This window comes from Anser brachyrhynchus (genome assembly GCF_964034855.1).
Source record: "Anser brachyrhynchus genome assembly, chromosome: 4".
In the NCBI taxonomy this organism is placed as follows: domain Eukaryota; kingdom Metazoa; phylum Chordata; class Aves; order Anseriformes; family Anatidae; genus Anser; species Anser brachyrhynchus.
The window spans coordinates 21,132,456-21,154,177 of NC_137698.1; the positions used below are offsets into that span (position 1 = coordinate 21,132,456).

General features: G+C 41.3%; 2 protein-coding genes across 15 annotated transcripts in view; one reads left to right on the forward strand and one right to left on the reverse strand.

The window, feature by feature from the left end:
- The window catches only part of CFAP97 (cilia and flagella associated protein 97), a 29,515-nt gene extending 19,722 nt beyond the window's left edge, over positions 1–9,793 (forward strand). For all 14 annotated transcript variants that reach the window (XM_080590182.1, XM_080590187.1, XM_080590176.1 and 11 more), the window contains 3 exons: positions 295–563; positions 7,133–7,283; positions 7,954–9,793. In XM_080590182.1, the coding sequence (XP_080446308.1) occupies positions 295–563; positions 7,133–7,283; positions 7,954–8,081 (548 nt within the window). In that variant the 3' untranslated portion in view covers positions 8,082–9,793. The remainder of the gene's footprint in view (positions 1–294; positions 564–7,132; positions 7,284–7,953) is intronic.
- Positions 9,794–15,001: 5,208 nt separating this feature from the next.
- SLC25A4 (solute carrier family 25 member 4) lies at positions 15,002–17,894 on the reverse strand. Its single transcript, XM_080591390.1, has 4 exons — positions 17,680–17,894; positions 16,870–17,356; positions 16,182–16,322; positions 15,002–15,843 (listed from the first exon to the last, which is right to left on the reverse strand). Exons 1-4 carry the CDS (start codon positions 17,788–17,790, stop codon positions 15,686–15,688), a joined length of 897 nt encoding a protein of 298 aa, XP_080447516.1. The 5' UTR covers positions 17,791–17,894; the 3' UTR covers positions 15,002–15,685.
- Between the last annotated feature and the right edge of the window lie 3,828 nt (positions 17,895–21,722).

Consider the following 21,722-nt stretch of genomic DNA (forward strand, 5'->3'; position numbering starts at 1 on the left):
CAATTCCTCTGAATTACTTGCTCTACGTGGGGAGAAGGGGGTTGCTAGTGAAAAGGAAGTAGTTGAACTTTAAAGCCAAAATTAGACTTGTTTTTTTTTTTTTGTGGTGAAACTTGTGTAAAATTAATGTATTGAGGACAACAGAGCATCCCTGAAAAATCCTGAAATGCATAAATGTGGAATTCAAATGGAAGGAGGGAAAATGTGCCAGGGTTTTTCAGGCCTGTAAATAAATCCTAATAATAGAACACAAGTTTGTTTCTTAAATCTATTTTACTTTTTGCCATTTTAAAGCTTTTCTACAGTTGGAGAAGAAGGAACAACAAAAAATAACCATTGATCAGCCACCTAGAGGAACAAGGAAAAATTATTCTTTTACAAATGAAGAAGTTAGACAGATCGATCGGGAAAACCAAAGGCTGTTAAAAGAACTGTCCAGACAGTCTGCAAAACCAAGGAGCAGGAGTACCACGCTGAAAAAGTCGACTCTACCACCTCCTAAATTGTACCACAGCGCCCTCAACAGGCAAAAGGAGCAGCAAAGGATTGAAAGAGAAAACCTGGTGAGTTCTAAGAACTGCTTTGGATCGGTAAATTGAGGACTGTTTATTGTCAGATATATCATTGCTAAATACTTACAAAGCTGATTACGCAGCACTTGTAGCTTTACTGCAGTAAGTCTGCAGTGAGTTCTCATTACCATGCTGTTTGCCTAATTGTTCAGATGCTTTTTTTCCAGATGAAAATAGATTTTTCTTTATTTGAGTTTGCTCTACTTTAGTGTAATTCAATTTAAGGGGAATTTTTGTTTATGCACTCATAATTTTGGGTAGCAGTCTAATTCTATTCATCCTACTCCATGCATCGTAATTACTAGTCAAGAACAGGCTTGCAAAAAATAAAGCAATCAATATGATAGCATCAAACCCATTATATTTGAAACACGGAGGATACCATGTAGATGTCAGTTTTGGTTTTCAATCATTTTACAGCTATCCATAATTTTTAATATTTTTAGTGCTCTGCTTTTCACATTATTTGAATGTATGTGGCAATCACAATAACTTATTTTAGTGAAAACCAGAAATTCAGACTAATTTATAAGGATATTAGCAGAGCTGACAAATAATACTGTTTTTAATAAGATTTTAAGTGGTTGCATTGTATTACAGGTAATGACATTTTCATACCATCTAGTTGTTCATTAATGTCTTGGAAGAGGAGATAAAATGTAGTTAAAGAAAACAATTTTTTAAAAAAAACTTTTCACTTTTTTTTAAAAGTTAAGGAAAATTTATAGTGGAAGTCATGTCTTTGCTCTTTCTCTTTTACTAGGTTGCAATTTCCTTTTATACAAATACAGTTTTCAATGTGGAGGATGTCTAGTTCACTTCAGAAAAATCCATTACATTTTAGTTTTTCCATCTTAGATATCCAGGTAGTTAAAACTTTCAAAGTGGGAAACTATAGATTACAGGTGACCAAAAGAACTTCACACACTGAAGGAATTTGGCACAAATGTGTATTACAGATATATGATATTTCTCATTGTGGGGAAGGGAGGATATGTTTTTAGGCTTCAGTGGTTTTGAGGTGGTAGGAGGGCTTTCCTCATGCATTGTAGATGGTTATTCTTTGTTTGTTGGAAGTGCTGGAAGCAGGACTTGCTCTTCCATATGGACCCTGATCATCAGAGTGTATTCTTAGGCTGTGGAGAGGAAGTGCTGCGTCAGCCACATACCACCTGGAAGTAATATGCAATATTGATTCGATAGTTGCTTTGATATTAAAGCACATAGTATTTTATAATACACTTCTCTTTACTCAAAGCCACACATTTACTTTGTTTTGAAATATTGCAACACTTTATCCAATAATGTATTGCCTTTACAACTTCTGGATCAAAAATCCAGCGCAGGTAAATACTGCTAGTCATTTCACATCTTGCTAGTTTGGTATTCTAGAGATCAGTGGTGGTTGCTTGTAGTCCAAGAAATAACATCTTTCGGTTACTTACTCATTTATGCTTTTGTTGTTAAGCATTTACTGCAGGGACATGAGTGCAAATGTTTAACTTCAAAATAATTCCTTAGAATTTAGGTTAAAATGTCGGGCTATTTTAAACTATAAAAACATTTGGTCTATTCATGCCACCAACCTCAGGATGATGTATTTTCTTTTTTGAAGAGTGATTCACTAATACATCTTAATGTTTCACTTAACACTACTTTAACATTTGAGCAATTCTGTTTGAACACACAAAAATTTAAATTACATGTGCACCTGGAGCAGCGCAGTTGTAACATACTGTTTATTTTATCCCCTTTGTGGATTACACTTTTTATAACTTCTTTTCCTGTTGTTAATACCTCGTCTAGGTAAAACTGTCCCTTGTTCCACTAAAACACCTGCGGAGCAATGCCTTTATTTACTGTTAGCAGAAAGGCAGCTTGATCTCTGGTGTAGGCATTTGGCATCGAGGCTGATGCAGGGAAAGCAATTCAAATATTAGGAAGTCAGAGAAATCAAAGCAGTTTGCTCTCTAGCTTTGTGAGAGGGGTCAGGGAGGTATAGGGAACATACAGTGCTCCCACAGACTCTGCTAGAAACAGCTATGAAGGAATAAAAAGATGCATCGCTCTGAAGAACAGCAGTTCTAAGTCAACGATTTAGCTATTTACGGGAACACACAGTTAGCAAGAGATCTGTTAAAATGAATATCACGGTTTTGTACTTGCTGCTTGTGCCTGTGCTCTTTCATAAGCGGAACCTGCTTTTGGTCGTTTATCTGAGCTAGCACGACCAGAGTGCGGCTCTTGCCAGTAGAGGACGCTGCTGACTGAGAAAACATCCTACTGCCGTGCCTGAAGGTACTCCTAGCCTTGTCTCCTCTGCACTGGAAAGGAACCTACGCGCGACACACACGTGTCCGTATTGCTACACGTTAATCACGATTTCTGCCAGTATAAATAAAATACTGAGCTTCATAGGCTGGGAACTACGCGTTATTTGAACTTCAGTGGTTTATCGTGTGGTGCAAAATCTGTACTGGTGTATAAAGGTAGGTGCTTGGAGGCCTTTAAATACAGATTTGCAGCCACTGCACCATTTCTCCATCACTTCATCTAAACTTAGAAGTAATTAAGGTCTAATGGTTGGCTTTTTTTGATTGTTTTGTTTGCTTTATTAATCGTCTGACTAGGATGTAGGTGTGTTAGATGACTGAAGTGAGCTGAGCTGCTGTGTTCAGCCCAAGTTCCTAGGGGACAAGTGACCTTTGAAGCTTACACTTGAAGTTTAGTGGAAAAGACGGTGCTCGTGTAGTGCAATTATGCAATCATAGTACTAATGCTATAGGCTTTTTGTGAACAAAACTGTTACGGTCTGCTGATTCCTTACCTAGCTTTAAGATTCCTGACCACTGCTGTGATAATTATAATAAAGACTCACTAATTGCCAGGTTGAAGGAAGGTTTTTGGTTATTTAGCACGCTACTCAATTTTGTGTTTTTTCCTTTTTTTGTACTCTTAGCTTACTTTCTTTGTATGGATGCCAACCGCAGACAAGCATGCTAGTTGTTCAGTTAAAAAGACTTTTCTCTAGATTGAAGTACCTGATGGATAATGATGTTTAGAGTTTGTGAGGTGAGAGCTAATTAATTCAACTGGAGAGTTGAAGAATATTGCAAATCCTTGTGCAAAGAAGAAAAAGCTGTCCCTGAACGCACTGTTATCTCCTTCACCCTCCCCCACCTGGACTCTGCAAAGGGACAGTGTGGTCACTAATATGAGTGACATTAGAGGAGGCATAATATAAATAAATTTGAACAGCTGTCAAGGCACACTAGTCAGCTGGTTAGGATTCAAAGGAGGTGAAACTGAAGCCTTCACACATTTAAAAAGCAAAGTAAAACAAGAAAAAGTGGCATATTTTACCTTTTCTCTGGACTCAGTTTAGGAGTGCTGTGTTTTTCTCTTCAAAATAGCTGTAGAAAAGTATATACTGAGTTTCTTTCCGTTTTCTTTTTTCTTTTCCTGACAGCATTAGAATTAGATCTAGTGTTCTACTGCTATGCCCAGAGCTGAACTAAGAGCATTTATCTTAGCCTCCCATATAGCAGCTATCTTTTAGTATGGTGTCAGGTTCCTTTGTTCCCCAATTGTTGGTAATGGTACATTTCCTTCTGTCACTGACAATATGTATTTTAATGTCTTTACGGATACTAGTCTGTGTCCAGATGCCTAGATTTACAAAGAATTATCCTCTTCCTGGAAGATAATCGTGCAGGAATGCTTTATGGGATTGTACCTTTTAAAAATTATTATTCTGCTTTTATTGTAAACTCAGTATCATAATAAGAGAAGATGATGGAGGTAAATAGAAGCTTTGGGAGGCTTTTTGCCAAGCTGAAAATCATCAATGATATTATATCATTTTGCATGGGAATAGGGAATACAGTAGTGAAAATTGTTGACTTGCTGAATGCTAACGTAATCTTGTTGAGCTTGAACCAGGAGCTCTGAGCAGCTGCAATGTAATTAAGAGCAGCTAATGGCATCCCTGCAATATATGTGCCTGTTAGTCATTTTTCTCCTTAATCCAGGTGTTCAGAAACAAGACATGTTCCTGATCAGATTTGTCATGTGACTTGATTCTTTGCTTTTTAAGGCCAATGACAAAATTTCTGTTGCTTTAGTGGTGCGGGATTAAGGCCACAGAGATTAAGCACTTCAGAACAAAGCAAGTGCCAGTATTCTGCAATCCATTTCTCAAAATGGTGTTTTAAGGAGAACGTAATGAAGGAATTAGCAGATTTAAATGGGTAATTGAAAACAAATCTTATTTGTTCAATGTACTTGTACAAGGCAGTTCCTCAGTTAAAGACCACAAGGCTTGCTAGTAAAAATACAGGAATTGGATTAGATCTGGTTTATGGATCTTGTAGGTCAGGGCTGCCATGGCAGTGTGTCGATGAGTTCTTTGCTGTATGCAGCAGGCCCTTCTCCAAGCTACAAAAATTACAACCGCAAATAGTGTTTAAATGAACATGCGCTTGGTACAATACTCAGCAGAGGGTAGGGGTACCACAGGAGCTGTTCTCTAGTTCCCTTTTCTTAGAATAGGGAGGGAACCACTTTAAGCACCACATAAGATGTATCTGCTCTTTTAATATCTAAGGATTGTGTGAAATCCAGTCTTAACCTGTTCAGAAGGTAATGTTTTAGTACTGAGAGTGGTCTGCTTTTTGCTTTAGTAATCAGGACTGAATGCTTGTCAAAATATAGGCGTAAAAGTAAAAGCAGAGAATTGTATTTAAACTGGGGTTAAATAGGCATATGCAAATGTATGTGTTCAGAATCAAGCTTGAAATTACTACAATATCAAGGTATGCAAATTCTGTGAGGCTGTTACAGCTGGAGTGCAGACTTGAAACATGCTTGACCTTCACAGGAAAAAGAATGTTGCTTCTACAATTCAGTTTACCCATTTGCAAATGAGCTGAACATTTTGAGAGCTTCGATTTCTAACACAATAAACAATCTTTGCAAGTCTATATGCATGTAGGTATATTAGGAGATGGTGATAACTTGTGTGTAAAATGTGGGATGTAACGTTTAGAGACAAGTCTACCATTTTGTGTTCTGTAATTGGCTTCGGTGAAGAGCTATTTCTAGCTGAAGTTCTTCCTTTGACTTTTGCTTACTTAGGTATTTCCACTTGACGGTGAACTGGCTGGCACTTGATGCAAGCACTTGTGACATATTACGTCCGAGCCAAAATGGCTTGTCCTTTCTCTCTCGCACACTGCAGGTTTCCAGTCCCCATGCATAAACTACCAAGAGTTTGCAGATTCCTATTACAGTTAGACGATGACAACTGACATCTTGTGAATACTATACCATTTACCAAGTCATTTTCTGTGTCTTTTTTTGTTCTTCTAAAGCAAACAAACAAAAGCGCGCACAAAAAAAGGAACTATCAACAGCAAAGAACCTAAACAGGACCTGGGGGCAGATGAAGAGGGGGGAAAAAATCATTTTGTACAAAGTGCAGTTTAATGGTTAGACAGATTCTTGATGTCTACCACATAAGTATGCATCTAAACAATACATCCTTAATTAGCAGAGGTATTTTTAGTAGTTTGGAGGTTGGTGTAATTGCAGTTTGCATTGTTTCTCATTGATAAGATGCATGTCATAACCCTGATGATGGTTGTGTCACTGCCAAATGTTTGTAGGCCATCAATTCAAATTAAGTTAGCAGAGGGAATTTATAGATCTATGAAAAACAAGCACTGGAGGCTGGATGTATTACAGATGTGAGGTGGTTGATTGGAAGCTGTATGTAGCAGAGTCCTTCTGAATTTTTGCCACCACAAAGTTCTTTTCTTTAGAAAAATTATGGAAAATTCTTAAATCAGTGCATCCTGTTTCAAGAGTAAGTAGTTAGGAAGTATGAGAAACTGTGTATCTTATAAATACTATGTAAGTAACTGTTCTGATATGATGTTTGCTGCACGAGTGCCAGGGTTAACTTCAACAGGAGGAAATGACGTCTGTAACAATTTCAACTATAACCTCATAAAAGTACATTATGGATAAAAGATGTACATAAAATCCAAAATCAATAATATCTAATTGTGCTTTTCTTTTTACAATTACTTTCACAGGACTGAGGTCGGTAGTTCTCTCTGGGGAACTGTTCTAAATATGCTTGCAAAGCAAAAATCAAAATAAAACAAACTTCTCATCCTCCCCAAAACTTACCCCTCTATTCTTCTAGAGTTAGACATAGAGTAGGAATAGAAGAGCTCATCTTGTCTTCTGCCGCCTTCACCAAATAGATGTCATTTCAAGTTACCATAATGTGCAGTGTACTATGGGGTACCAAAGATGTACTCAACACAAATGATGATATGTAATGGACACTGTCTTTTTATTGCAATGAGAAGAGTCTTCTATGTGAGCAGAATAGCATGTGCTGGTCACCAATGGAGTTGTTCGTGTTGAGAAACGCTAAAAATCGTTGGGTTTATTTTTTTCAGTTAAAATAGAAATAGCAGTCTCTGAATGTTTGTTTTGTAGCTTCTTGTTCATTCTTTTTCTTGATGATGCTATTCTTTGATATTAAGGCTTTTCTGAAGAGACTGGAAGCAGTGAAACCAACAGCTGGTATGAGACGTTCTGAGCAATTGATGGACTATCAGCGCCAGATGAGTTATCTAAGTTCTTCACCATCTGTAAAAAGAGGAAAGTCTCCTTTCAGCCAGCTTAGCCCTTCTAGTAAGTACTCTGAAGTTGCAGATTCTAGCATTTCTTTACAGGTGTTTCTCTCATTCATAATTCAGAATTATGAGGCATTTATTATTAAGAAAAGCAAATAAGTGTTTTTCTGATACAGAGGTCATTAAATTGATATTGTTAATTATACCAAAAATACGGTGACTGTGTGAATTGTTTATTTACCATTCTAAATTTCTAATAAATCACCTTGCTAATAATCTTTGCCAAGAAGGTGAAAAAAATCACCGTTGTAAAAAATAGTAATAATAATAAATAAATTTCAATTTGCCAGTGCTTTTTATTGAAAGGACAAAGCAAAAAAAAAAAGGTTCAAATTCTTATTTAGAAAATGTAAATCTACTGATAGTAGCTTTGCTTCTCTTAGAAATTGTGTGTGTAGTATTTGGAAGTAGGTCATGTTTCCTCATGGATCCATCCCTATGTCAGGTTAAAGAACCACTGCACTATGGCATGTGCTTGAATTTTTTGTTCTGACTATTTACAAACAACTCACAATGTTGGTTTTGGATTCAACTTAGTGAGTGAGTGTTTTGTTTTTCTGGAAACTGTGGTAGTGATTTTTACAGTAATAATACACCATGAAGTTTTCTGATATACCCAGCATAAGCGTTCTTACTCTTTTTTTTTTTTTCCTTGTGTGTGTTAACAGGAGGCACTTCAAGAGCATCCACTGTACCAAGTACAATGAGCCAGAAGACTGAAAAAAACATTTCTGACCCATCTGGTGGGGCATTACAGAGACCTAAGCCCACTAATGTTCGTGCTGCTTGGTTATAAGCGCGTGCTATGCCTCACATTCTGAGATGTTCCTCAGATTTCTATTTTTAGTGCTTTTGTAAATTCTATGTGCAAAAATATTCTCTGCATTGTTTAGTGATTAAAAATGCATTGTATATGATATAATTTCATATAAAATTGTTTTATGCAAACACTTTCACTTCAGTCAGTGTTTCCTGCAAGAGGAAGTATTTATGAAAGAGAGGTATTTAAACATACAGTAGAAATCATTAATTATTATTTTATTGTCCAATTATAAGTGGAATTTGTATCCGTGATGTGGAAGGACAGAATTGCTACACTATAGGACTTAATTCCTAGATTGTCGCTTTTCATCCTGGCTTTAGGTAAGTCTTCTGAACTTTGAGGTCATGTTCATATGACTGAAAGAATCTTCCTCTTACAGCAGCATAACGGGATGAAAAGCGGATTGTATATTCCTGCATGGTTAATTAGAATACCGAGGCTGCAGAAGGTGTTGTTCTCCTGTGGTTGCAGATCACTCAAGGTGATGACCGTTTGTTTTGTACTCAAGACTGTGTCTCTTCCAGAGAATTTTAGAAGTTGTATTGGGACCTTTGCGTAGGAAAGAAGCATCTGATGATATTTGAACACCACTGGGTAACAGAGACTGAAGTTTGAAATGAAAAACAGTTTCAGAGTGACTCTTAGAGTCAGTTTTAGATACTTCTCAAGCTAGAGAACAGTAAGCAAAGGAAATATTTCATGGCCCTTCTTTTGCAGACCCTTGCCCTTCTCAGTGGGGAGATAAAAGCTTGAGCTGCAGGAAGCTTCAACATCTGCTTTTGAAAGCAACTGTTAATCACCATTTGAAAAAAAAATGTTGAAAACAAAAAATCTTATGCTTCTTAACCTATTTTTAATGTTATGCACATACCAAATATTTGTAGTAGCGTCAGGCTTCCTTATCAAACATCCATGTATAAGGGGAACAAAGTTTAATGCTGTTGGCAAGTAGTACATAATAGGCTTTATTTCTATACATGAAGGCAAACTTTTAGTGAGCTTATTTTGTAGGACTGTAGTCTTATAAAGAGCATAAATTATGATGCCAGTGTCCATGGATATTGTTGGAACCCTGCTTGCTTACCCAGCATCTTCCCAGGAGAGATGCAGGAAATCTTTGTGTTATATATAAGGAAAAAAGCTGTATTCAATAATGCCAGGTCTTGGCCTTACCAAAAAAAAAAAACAATAATAATTTGTCATTCTTTGCTCATGCTTGCATGAGAGCTTCAGCTTTCAGTTATTCTGCATTGTAATAGGCTTTTCGCTTGGTCCTGTATGACAGTTTGGCAGAGCTTCTGCACCTGGTGATCTGCAGATCAAATTTAGCTGTTTGACAATATATGAAGTGTTAATTTTAAGCAGCATTGTGGCAAACAGATTTTATTACAATTATTATTCATTGATAGGGACTGTAAGGCATTTTTTTGCATAGTGCTGCTGTATTTATTTGTACTCTTGTGCTAATTAAAATTATTCATTATTTAAAGATTTTTGTCCTTGAATGTGAATAACAGAGTTTAAATACTTCTGAATGTTCATATAATAATTCTCTTCTGTAAAAGAATTCACAAAACAGATTACTTCTAATCGCTGCTTCTTATCTTATTTAACTTTGGTATGAAATACTGTCAATTTTATATGTCATTTTTGTAAACCATAAGAAATAAAATATTTAACATGAAGTGTTTGTCAATGCAGTGACTTCTTGAAGAATTTGACGTTTGATACTAAATTGCAAAGGATGTCACTGGAGCAATGCTTCCTACTACCTGTAGTCAGGGAAAATACAAAGAATCACTTTATTCATTGATACATTTTTCTTGTTAGTGACTGGTGCAGTGGGGTGGTTTTTGCTTTAAATAAGCCATATTGACAGTCTTCATTAAATTAGATAATTTCATCAAGATTTTTATGGCAACAAATTCTACTTCTGGTAGACTTATTTCTGTGTTTGTTTTTTTCCTGTAAGTTGTCACTTTGTTTTTTTCTGCCTTTTTTTCCCCCTCCAGAAGATTTCTTCAAACAAAATGCAAACTGTTTCTCTTCCTACTTAAAGCAAGCCACCACGCTGAGTTGACATAGTTTCAGATGGAGACCAATTTCCTTGCTGAAGTGACAAGGTACTCATTTTGAGTGACAACACTGGAGCATTGATTTCACTGCAGTGAGAAATGGACTGTGGTGCCTCTGTTACGTTTCTGTTCTGGAGGTGTCTATGCTTCATTGTGGGCTGCCTTTCTTCCAGGAACTGGGTTCTGCTGTGTAGCCCTTCTGCAGCACCGAAGGCCTTAATGAAGGTCCTAGCTGAGATTGGCTATATGAGAAGAACAGGGAGCGATGATGTATTCCTGCATGGATAGCTGAAATAGGAAGGGCGTTTTCCCAAGCAGACTGCTGAATCCTTTAGAATTCTATTTTAATTCCAGTGAATCCAAGAGATTTGAGCTAAACTGGTAGAATCACACAAGGCCATTTCTCATACAGAGTTTACGGGCTTTCCTCTGTGCCACAGCCTGTCTTCTAGTAGACTGTTTGTAGGCTTTACTGAAGAACCTGAGGCATCTCTGCTATTATCCCCTCACTCAGATGAGCATTTGTCTCACTGTCCCAAATCAAATGGCTAGCTACCTTTTATGTCATCTCCTATGGCGTATGCAGACTTAGCACTGGACTGTGTTTTCCTGATTGTCAACTACTGAGTTTCAGGATAAACCCCTGTAAAAAGCCTTGAGACTTCTCCTTTTAACAGATCGCTGGTAACACTTTAATCTGAGTGTTTTTCCTTGTTCTCACTGGTCAATAGACAAAAATAGCCTCCTGCCTGCCCAATCTGGGCAGCTCATTCAGTCACCTGGCAGATGAGAGCTTCTGCTTTTCTCTGGAGCCTAGTCTGCACATCAGTGTGGTAGAGATCAAGGCAGTGAGGTCACTTATATCAACCCTTCTAGAACCTGCATCATATGCAGGTGATGACGGGTATTTCCACTGTGATGTATCAGCAAGCCAGATGGTGAGGGGTATAAAAGGGAAATGGTTTATTTTCTTATTCTTACGCAGGGAAATGGATTATTTTGTGGATCTGGTATGCTGCACCTGATGCTCAATCTGTAGTGTCTGCCTGCTCAAAGTCTTGAGCAAAATAGCGGATAAAGCATGTCACTTGCATGTCACTTCCACCTGGTGAGTGAGAAGTCCAGAGCTGTCTTCCAGGACTGAGACTGTTTGAGGTCAGCTTCATGTTTCATTATACCAGCAAGGATTGCTGATGTTCGTGATGCGGTTCTGGTTTGTCTTCAGGATACATGGTTCTAATCCCTTGGTCAGGTAAGCTTCTATACACCTCCTGGTAACTTTCCACCTGGCCAAAATGAGACAGCATTTGCCAACAGTGATCCTTGCAGCTGTGTCATTTCTTGTTCTAGGACCACTTGTGTTATTCACCTAAAATGCCATTCTTTATTATGTTGCAAGCTCTGATGTATGGAAAATCGTTGATCGTTGTTCTCTCCACTGTGTTAAGTGGTGAGAGCTTGAGGCAAAAAAAAAAAAGTCTCAGTTCTCCCCACAGTGCCTCTTAAAACTAGAGTATGCTATTGAGAGAGTTTTCTTGTTTAAAGGGTCAGAAAGGTCAGACAGGGCTGAGATTTCCCCACCTGGGGCACGAGCAGGAAAATGTGCTTTGATGCTTCTCTCCCTTGTATCCTAGGTTGGTTAGTGAGGCTCTGTCTGAGATTATCCTGGTAAAAGTAACTGGCATCCCAGCACATTATTTTCTGGTTTTTGAATTACTTTGCAGGTTGTATGGAATTTTTTCTTCCTTCTGCTCTGCCCCTCAGCATGCCTTAAACTCTTCTGTTTGTTCTTTGTTTTTAAGAACTGAGGGCTGCTCCTTCCATAACAAATGTAGGGCAGAGAGTAGAGGTCTTCACCTTCGGAAAGGTAGGGAAGAGTCTATCTGTGGTCGTAAATTCTTCCCTTCGCTCTCTGCAGTCCCACTCTCTGTGCTCTTCAGTGATGCTTATCCTTCAGAGCCAGCCTGAAGGTCCTACCTTGTTCTCATCCAAAAGATGCGTGTCTCGGTTCCCTCCCCAGGTAGCACGCTTTCTGGACTGAGGAGTACCGTATATGTCAGATGGCAGGTGGGCTTTGTCTTCCCATATTACGAGAGTATATTAGCAGGCTATTCAGGACAGGCTTCCCTGTGTTCAAGTGTGAGATACAAGGGAAACAAGGGAATAGTGATTCTGATGGTGACTTTACAGTGCACCTGTCTGTGAGGTGCAAATGGATCGAGGCAGGGGTATTGTCTGTGGCCCAGGCTCATTTGACTGTAGTAGTAAAAAGACTCTGCAAAATAATCAACTTGCCTGCCAGCTTTACAGAGCTGGTGCCTGGATTTTTAGTTTAAACTTTCAGCGAGTGTTAAGCCAAGTGCCATGCACATACATCGGTGCTGCTCTCAGGGGAATGGCTATTTAATTGACAGTTTTGAGCTCGTACATGAAGTATCTTAGTGGAAAGTACTGCCTGTGATCTGCCACAGCCTGTGTATATGCATAAGCATGTAAGCAGAAATAAGGAGCTTTTTGCCTGTGTTTTCATAATGTATTATTTTACCTACTGTCTCTTCCCCCAGTGCGATTTTCCTGTATCGGTGTTCCTCGCTTTCCTTTTTAATAGCTTTCACTTTCCCTTTGTTTATGCCATTTGATTTTTTCCGGAATATTCCAGAATATATATTTTTTCAATCATTATTTTATTTAGACCCATCTGAAATTTCTTTTGCTTCCTCTTAATTCTTTCGTTAGTCATTCACGCATAAAATTGCCCCCAAAATGTGGTACCTTTTTATATTACAGTTTGACATTGCTTTTGGTATTGTTGTAGCCAACTAGGATCGTCTCTAAAACATCCAAAAGCCATAAGCAACCTTGTCAGTGAGGTAAATGAGAAATGAATGGCTACAGTGTGTTTGCAGGCTTTCTCATAAGGAACCATTAGGAATGTGTGGAGGAAGGAGAAAAGGAAGAGAAAGGGCAGAAGCAAGCAGGTAAAGGTCTCTAAGACTACTGCAGTAAGCACCTGGATTTTCTTCACAATCATATGGTTCAATAGGTTGCAACCCTGGTTATTTACTACCAGGAAGAAAACATACCACATATCTAAAGAAGCGTTTAGATGTTGACCATGAGAGAAGGGAGAAGAAAAGACTAAACCAGATTTAAAGAGGCACTGATCCTCATAGGAGGAAAAGAAAGGAAAAAAAGAGAACAGAGCAGAAGCCTACAAGTTCAAGGAAGAAGTTGTCTCCCTATGTCAAAAACTGTGATTTAAGCAAAGAAGCTGAAATACATCAGACCTCATCCAACATGCACACTTCCTTTGTGTGAGCAATCAAAAGTGATTGCTACCTGTTTAGGTAATTCAAAAATCAAAACTAATCTACAATTGTTGGACCAGTTGTTTCTATTCTTCATGTGGATAGATGTTGCCTCCGTATAATATTTAGTATCTCATTCCTGCTTTCAGGTAGAGCAGAGGTGCTGTTCTGAAGCTACAGCAAACACACTTAAACCATCACACTAAGTAACAGAGCTGGGACTACCTGCATCTGACAAGAAATTAATTTCAAATAGAGGAAAGGGAAAATTGGATGCCAAAGCACAGAACCTGGAACTAATCAAAGATATGAATCCTGTAGCATTCCATTTTCTTCTGCTTACAAAACTCATCTGACTAGTCAATTATGACTCTTCATAGAGTATCCCTGCGGTGGTCCTATGATAGTAATGTCCAATATTAACCAAGGTAGAGTGCACAAATACATTTTGGGAGGACTTGTTCCCTTTAAACTCTAAAGTCAGCTATTTTCACAGTAAGGGATAATATTCTTTGCATTATGTTGCTTTTGCATATTGAATTGCTCCAGCTTTCACGCGCACAAGCAATGCTTGTATAGCAAGAATACCATTAGATACCATGAGATGCTCAAGGAAAGGCAGCTTACAGCAGTTATGGTACCTGCAGGAACATCCCACTTCATGCTGTGATAACACCTTCACTAGAACAGTACTGCTCAGTCATCAGTTCTACTAGTAACTGCATGGCCTTTTACCTTCCACTAGGTCTAGCGTGATTCCAACATTGTTTCCACCTTTTTTCCCTCCCCTAGGGTACTGTGATAGACACTCCAGAACCTTGTCAAAAAAACCACCTCGGGATACCTCACTTTTGCACATGAAGTAAAAGATGTAGCTGAAATAAACTATTTAACTGAAAGACTATGCAAGTGTTAAGTCTTACTGCTTAAGTCTTACTGCTTTTCTGAGGTGGATACATAGACTACATATAAACAAATGTTAACTGAATCACTGAGCTAGCAACAACTCACTTGCCTTCCTTTGCCCCATTAGACAGCCTGTTCTTCATTGGATTCACAACAATCCAGCATCTGAAGTTTAAAAACTCTGTATGGGGCATGTTCTGATCTCCCTGGTAATTAATATCTCAAGTTGTTAACTAAACTGTTAGTGAAATAATTTGGAAGTACTCCATTATAGAACACTTTTTTGAGTAAAAAAAAAAGCATCAATGACTTGACTATGAACCAAGAACAATTCATCTACATTGCCCTCTCTTAAAGTATCAAAGCAGCTAAGGCCAGCTGGTAGTTTAATCTATGTGACAAGTGGCTGCAGCATCCTCAAGCTTAACTTCCTTAGAATGGTTAGTGGTAATTCTAATAGCAAACCTACCTACTTAAAGCTCTGTTGGAAAACTTCCAAGAAAGTTGGCCAGTACCAAGCAATTATTACTAGTGTGCTGATTAGCACACCACCTTAAAGAACATGGTTGCAGTGTGTTCAGTGTACTGAAAACAACAGGAAGAGTTCATGAATATATTAATTTATTTCATGAGTTCAGTTTTAGTTCAATTGAACATCAGAGTAGACAACTTTTTGCTTTGTGAAGATATAGGGCATTTTTGACACAGTATTTCCACCTTCTACAAAGTATGTTTTAAAAAACATCATTATGGTCTCGACCATATAACTTGTCAGTGAAGAAGCTGGAGTTATAAACTCACAGACTAGTGTTTTAATATAGCTTATATTTCCAGAAATTCTTTATACTTAATATCAGATCAAAAATACAGCTTCAAAAGAAAACATTTTATTCCATGTCATACATGTCATAGTGCTGTTGGGTAGCTAGAGACATTACTTAGTAAACTAGGTATTTCTGAAGATCTCATTAAGAGTTCACATTATTAGATTTTAAGCTAGGTGTAGAACACCTAAGTCTTGTGCATAGACAAAGTGCATTACCCGGAATTTGGAGGGGTATTAAATATATACACAGGTTCCAATACAAATGTTAAGAGAAATTTTCGTACAAAATGCAACTGTGCTGTAGTGGACAAATTTTAAATAAATGCCTCCTCATCTCAAACAGATATCCTATTCATAACTTTCATTCTCAGTTTCCCTAGGAAATATTTTGTTGTCCATTACATCACAACAATTTTTAAAAAAGTTGATTGAGAACAATTGAACTAATTATGATGTTATGTTTTAGACATATTTCTTGATTTCATCATAAAGTACTAATACAAAAGCTCCGCCCATGCCTCTCAACACATTCGACCAGGCACCTTTGAAGAACGCTTTCGATCCTTCATCTTTAGCTATCTTCTTCCAACAATCAATTGTGCCCTTGTACATAATATCAGCTGTGGAAACAAACAAATGTCAGAAGGCAGAGTCCATTTCAACTTCCCTATATTTTTAAAATAAAGAAATAAGTAAAGCATAACCAAGAATTTGAAATTAAGTGCTTAGTTTAGGAACCATCATTTTAATTTGCCACAGGAAAATCAAAACAAATCAACTCTCAACCTCTTAAATGAATACCATAGAAATAACCCACAATGCCCTTCCTTTTTTTAATTAGGATTTCTATAAAAGGGTCATTGGTTTTCCGTAACAATATAACCCACACCTCCCATTACATCCCAATGAAGTGACACTTTCCAGTGCCAGACCACCACAGGAGCAGACTTATTCTTACCTCCCTTTCGGCCAGACTGCATCATCATCCTACGTCGCACGGTATCAAAAGGGTACGAAACCAGCCCTGCTACTGCCGTGACAGTCTGGGCAATCATCCAGCTCACTACGATATGCACATTCTTTGGGTCAGGCAACATACCTGTCATCAGGAACAAACGATGAGAGTCAACACAGAGGGAAAGGGCGGTGGGAAAGAGGACTGTGGAAGGAACCATCACCCACCAACCCCAGGAGTTGCTCAACCTAAACAACAGGAACATGCCTACAACTTCTCCCTTTGTCCATATTTGACCATGAACAGGTGCAATGAGTGAAATGAGCTTATACGATTGTTGGATTTTGTGATATAGAGCCTACTTCGTGCTCCTGACCTCTCTTGGAGAACCTCTCCTTGTGTCATGAAGTACAAGGAGCAACAAGCCATCTGTACAAGCCTTAAGAAAACAGAAGGAAGAAGAGAGAAACTATAAGGTGTCTGGAAACACACTGCAAACCCATGGCTTCTGCTCAGAGCAGCAAGTTGAGGAAAGCAGAAATGCATTTCAGAAACACCTGCGCTTATTCCAGCAATAGCAACCTGAACTGGTACTAAGCCAAGCCCTGCTTGTCCTCACAGGGCAGCGTGCCCTCGTGGGCCTTTATTTGTCGGATCTTCCCTCGTGTTCACCGATCCATCCACTTCTTACCCTTGGCCGTGTCATAAACCCCAAAATAGGCTGCTCTGTAGATGATGATGCCCTGGACAGACACACTGAATCCTTGGTACAGGCCCTTCAAGCCATCGGACTTGAAGATCTTGACGATGCAGTCGCCCAGCCCCGTGAACTCCCTCTCGCTCGCTCCTTTGCCCACATCAGCCGCCAGCCGGGTCCGGGCGAAATCCAGCGGGTAGACGAAGCAGAGGGAGGTGGCACCCGCGGCGCCCCCGGACGCCAGGTTCCCAGCGAAGTAGCGCCAGAACTGCTTGTGCCTGTCCACTCCCCCCAGGAAGATCTGCTTGTACTTGTCCTTGAAGGCGAAGTTGAGGGCCTGGGTGGGGAAGTAGCGGATGACGTTGGCCAGGTTGCCCCTCCAGAAGGAGATGATGCCTTGCTCCTTGGGGATGCGGACGATGCAGTCGATGATGCCCTTGTACTGCTTCTCCGCCGTGATCTGTTTGCTGGCGTGCTGGACCTGGACGGAGGAAGAGGAGGAGGAGGGGAGGGAGGGCAGAGAGAAGGACACAGCACCGGTCACCCCGCGCCACGGCCGGCCCAAGGGCAGCGACACCGCCGCCTGGCCCGGCTCCCGCTGCCCCGGGCAGATCCCGCGTAACCGGAGCCGGCCGAGCACCTGCCCTTATTTAGACACGCCGGGACAAGCCGAGCCGGGACGAGCCGAGCCGGGACGAGCCGTGCTGTGCCGGCACCCACCTGCATGGCCACACCGCCGGGACCCCCCCCTTCCACCGCCGCCGCCACCCCCAAGGGCAGCCGGCGCCCCCCGAGCCCGCTCACCTGCAGCAGCAGCTTCACCCTCTCGATGGGGGCGACGGCCGTCTTGGAGATGGCGGCAGCGACCCCCCCGGCCAAAAAGTCCTTGAGGAAGCTGAGCGCTTGGTCACCCATCTCGGCAGCCGGTCCGTCACCCCCCGCCCGGAGACAGCCCGCGAGGCGCCCACCTCCCCGCCCGGCCGGCCAAATGGCCCGCGGCCCCGCGCCGCCCCCCTTATAGCCCGCGGCCTCTCGCGATAGGAGGAGGTGTCCCCCCGGGGCGCGCCCATTGGCCGCGACCCCCCGGCGGCCAACCCCCGCCGGGGGGCGCGAGGCGGCGCCGCCATGTTCCCCCCCTCGGCGCGGCGAGGGCCGGCGGGCTCGGGACGTTTAAAGGGCAAATTAAAGTTATCTGGTGGCTGCCCGGGACGCGGCGCCAGAGCATGTGCCTGCAGTATTAATAGCTCCGGGAGGCACCGCAGGGGCCGGGGGGCCTGGCAGGGACACCGCAGTTAACCGTTTCGCAGAAGCAGGACGCAACCAGCTCGGTGGATAAAGTCAATTTGAAGAAGCAAAAGCGCTTTGAGCGTTGACTTCGTGTGGGGGTTCACACCTCCCTCTTGTCACGTCCTCCCACAGAGGTGGCCCATGGGCTGCACAGACCCCTCAGAAGGCGGCATGGTGCTGTGCGGGTGCTCAGACACATCAGGAGCCAGAAACTGGAGTGTCCTCCCTGAGGCGAGGCCATGGACAGCTCCTTTCTATTCAATACCCTTCATCAACCTGCCGGCCTCGAGGTCTTTCAATAACCCTGCGTGCCCCAGGGCCCGGCTTTCCCATAGAGGGGACAGCGTGCCCTCCTGCATCATGCCCTCGTTTCAGCCTGGCAAGGTCAGAGCTGCCACAGGAGCCGCAGCCGGTCACCTCCAGAGCGCGGAGGGAAGGGACTCCAGGAGGCACGTGCCCTGCAATGCTCGAGTTGCTTGGCTCATGCCAGTTGGGAAAGATCAGTAAAGGCTGTAGTGAAACCCTGCCTTCATTCAACACCCAGCACACAGTGAAGTGCACCGGTCCCAAATGAATATTACATGCCTTCCTCGTTACTTTCCATGCTTCTCCTGTGTTCTTTCTAGCTGGCACCCCTAAGAGCTTGTAGTTCCCTGTTGGGTGACTTCGTTGCATGGAATACTTACATAAAAGCCTTACATACACAAAATACTTACATGCAAATTGTACTGATGAGTTTGCCCTAAAAAGGCATTTGGATGTCTTGTAGGACAATGTTTTGCTGAGGAATGCTGGGGGCAATAAGGTCAGCTTTAATCTGGTAATATAGTATCAATAATGGAAATAGGATTCATCTTAATGTAGGTGCTAAAAGATCGGCCATTCCACGAACAGACATTCCCTTCAGGACAGCAAATCTCTTCTTGCTGACGTGTATGTTAGCACGAGTCAATAAGGCTGTAAATTTGATCCGCAGGCTCTCTTGCCCTCTGCTGCTCTTGGGTCTGTTGAGGTAGAGGTCTTTTCTCATGAACCTCAACTCTGGGAAACCGACAACAGCTGTAACATCCCAGAGTACCCTTTGCACCTTAGCTATCAAGAGCAGATGGAGTCCTTTTCCTGCTTCTAAGAAATGGAAAGAGAGGTCGCCTCAAGAGACCTTTTTCTCGATCAAGGACTGAAAGCGGGTACGAGCAGGAAGCCTAAAATTAGAGTGTGAGTTGAGGGGTTTATTGTTTAACATATGTAGCTACCTGCTGCTCTTGACCTTCCCTTTTTCTTCCTCGTACTTCACTCACCAAATCTAGCGTCTCCTTTTCACAGGAAAGTAAATATCCCTTTAACATCTCAGGGTTTCTGCTGCGGGTTTCATGCAGCCCCACGGGATGGCAGTGCTCACAGCTGCTGCCTGGCTGTCTGTCCTGCTGAGGTCTCCTCAGTGTGTGCAGCCGGGTGTGTGCCAGTGCCCTGCTGGCAGCAGGGTGACAGTGGGTGACAGCAGCGTGGTACTGGGGAGGATATGGAGGGAGGATCTGGAGCAAGACTACACAGGAGGGAAGGTGTTTTACCCGCTTCTCCTCAACATTAACATAATTCCAGTTGGTTTTTGAAGTTCTTGTTATACATCACCATCCCATTCCACGGAAGCTCTTTAGTTTGATATATATTTCTGTAGCAGTGATGCTCTTGACCCACAGCTGCACAGCAATGCACTGAAAGTGAATAGTCACTTTTTCTGCTTCTGGTCTCCTTTCCCAGAACCCCGATGCCTAGTTTCAAGGGGCACTCAGCTCTTAAGCTGTGTTATCAGTGTTAAAAGCAGGGCTAGACCAGGGCATGTGCCTGCTGCTCTGCCTGGTTTCTTTCATTTGTTTTTTGTTCCAAAATTCCTGTTTTGGATCTTCCCCATGTATGACAATCAATCTTTTTTATACTACCTCTGGTAGGAAATCAAATGTGCTCTGTAAAGGACTTTTCGCTAACAACACCAGCACCACCAAGCAAGGATAAGGATTTCTACTATCTGGAAATGTCAAATGTCGTAAAAAAAAAAAATAAATAAATGAAAGGAGCTTGTTTTTTCATGGAATTAGTTGGTGTTTAGTGCTCTGATATTTTTACCCTTTTTCCATAGAGTAATGGTTAAGTGGCTGAGTTTGTGGATGCTCTGTGCTGCTGACAGCATAAAGACACTGGAATTTGTTCCTAAAATTTTGAGCTAAAAATAATAACCCAGATCTACATTTTCAAAAGAGATTAGTGACTGCATTGTGCTTTGATGTGTGAACAGCCAGCTCGAAACACTACAGGAGATCAACTTTCACTAAATATTGTGTGCCCTTCTTTAGTTGTATTGCTGAAACACTAGGAACCCTAGCTCTGAGGCTAGGCCAGACCCAAAATAAAAAAGCGTTTTCTCAGAAGTCAGCAGTCTCGGTCTGACAGCAGACACAAGAGGGAGCACAAGGAAGCTGTAAAACCACGCTGACCCCCAGCACAGGCAGCGGTGTGTGGACAGTTTGTTGGCAAGGTGCCAAGAAGGTGGCTCTGTTTTGTTTTGTTTTGTTTTGTTTTGTTTTGTTTTCAGGAAAGATTTGTGGTGTTCCCGTAAACTCTCCGTGTAAAAGAGTCGTTTATGTTTGTGGTCAGTTCCTCCTAATTAAGAGGAAAAGCATGGGAGAAAGCACACGAGTGACAGTTTGAAAATGCATAATGAAGACTAATTTTGTGGTCTGACTGGTCCAGTCTGATATGTGAAACTCTAGGAAGATATTCCGGTCAGAGATCGATACTCAATGATAGGCTTAGAGAGTGATCCATGGTGACGATGAATGAAGGCAGCAGGAAGGATGGAGAACGGGAAAAGATTAAAATCTCTTGGTTTTATTCACACTGAGGAGGTGCCTCATAGACTCCTCAGGTTTTCAGGCAGAGATCAGAGAAGATCGCGTTGAAACAGAAAAGTTTCATCTGAATTATCACAGTAGGAATAATAGCTCAGTTCATGCTCCTGGAGGAGATGAAAATTAAAAATATACAGGGAAGAGGCACAAAACAATATCAGATGTCCTCGGAGACAGTGGAAGCAGCAGACGCAGCAAGTTGTCTTAAAATAGAGATTTTACAAGAGAGTAAGACAGCCCAAAGAGGCCAAATGGGAATGAGAGCTGAGGAAAAATAACAGAGCATTAAAAGTGGTGAAAAGCAGCCAGGTCTTCAGTTACACTGGAAAAGTAGAAGAAAAAGTGAGGAGGATGGCACAACTGGAAGGGGAGACATTTAGATGTTCTTGGAGGAAGCAAACCTGATCATGGGCTGGCCAGGAAAATAAAGCAGAAGGCAGACTGAGGTATGTGCATGACAACCTGACTTCATACTTCAGGACACAGGAACGGAGAGCAAAAAGCAGAGAGAATCTACAGTCAGATCTGTGCTGGAGAAGAAAGATGGGGCGGAAGGAAGAGGACTGAGATTATATGACGTCATATCAAGCTGATGAAATGAAAATCATAAAAAAAAAAAAAACACAAATGAGAGGACATGAGAAAATACACAGCAGG

Bases quoted from the DNA above. Each gene is read 5' to 3' on its own strand.
- SLC25A4 (XM_080591390.1), bottom strand. From the start codon at position 17,790: ATGGGTGACCAAGCGCTCAGCTTCCTCAAGGACTTTTTGGCCGGGGGG. The intron at 17,357-17,679 runs GTGAGCGGGCTC...TCCTCCGTCCAG, and splicing joins GGGTGAAGCTGCTGCTGCAG to GTCCAGCACGCCAGCAAACA. The intron at 16,323-16,869 runs GTAAGAAGTGGA...TCCTGATGACAG, and splicing joins GGTTTATGACACGGCCAAGG to GTATGTTGCCTGACCCAAAG.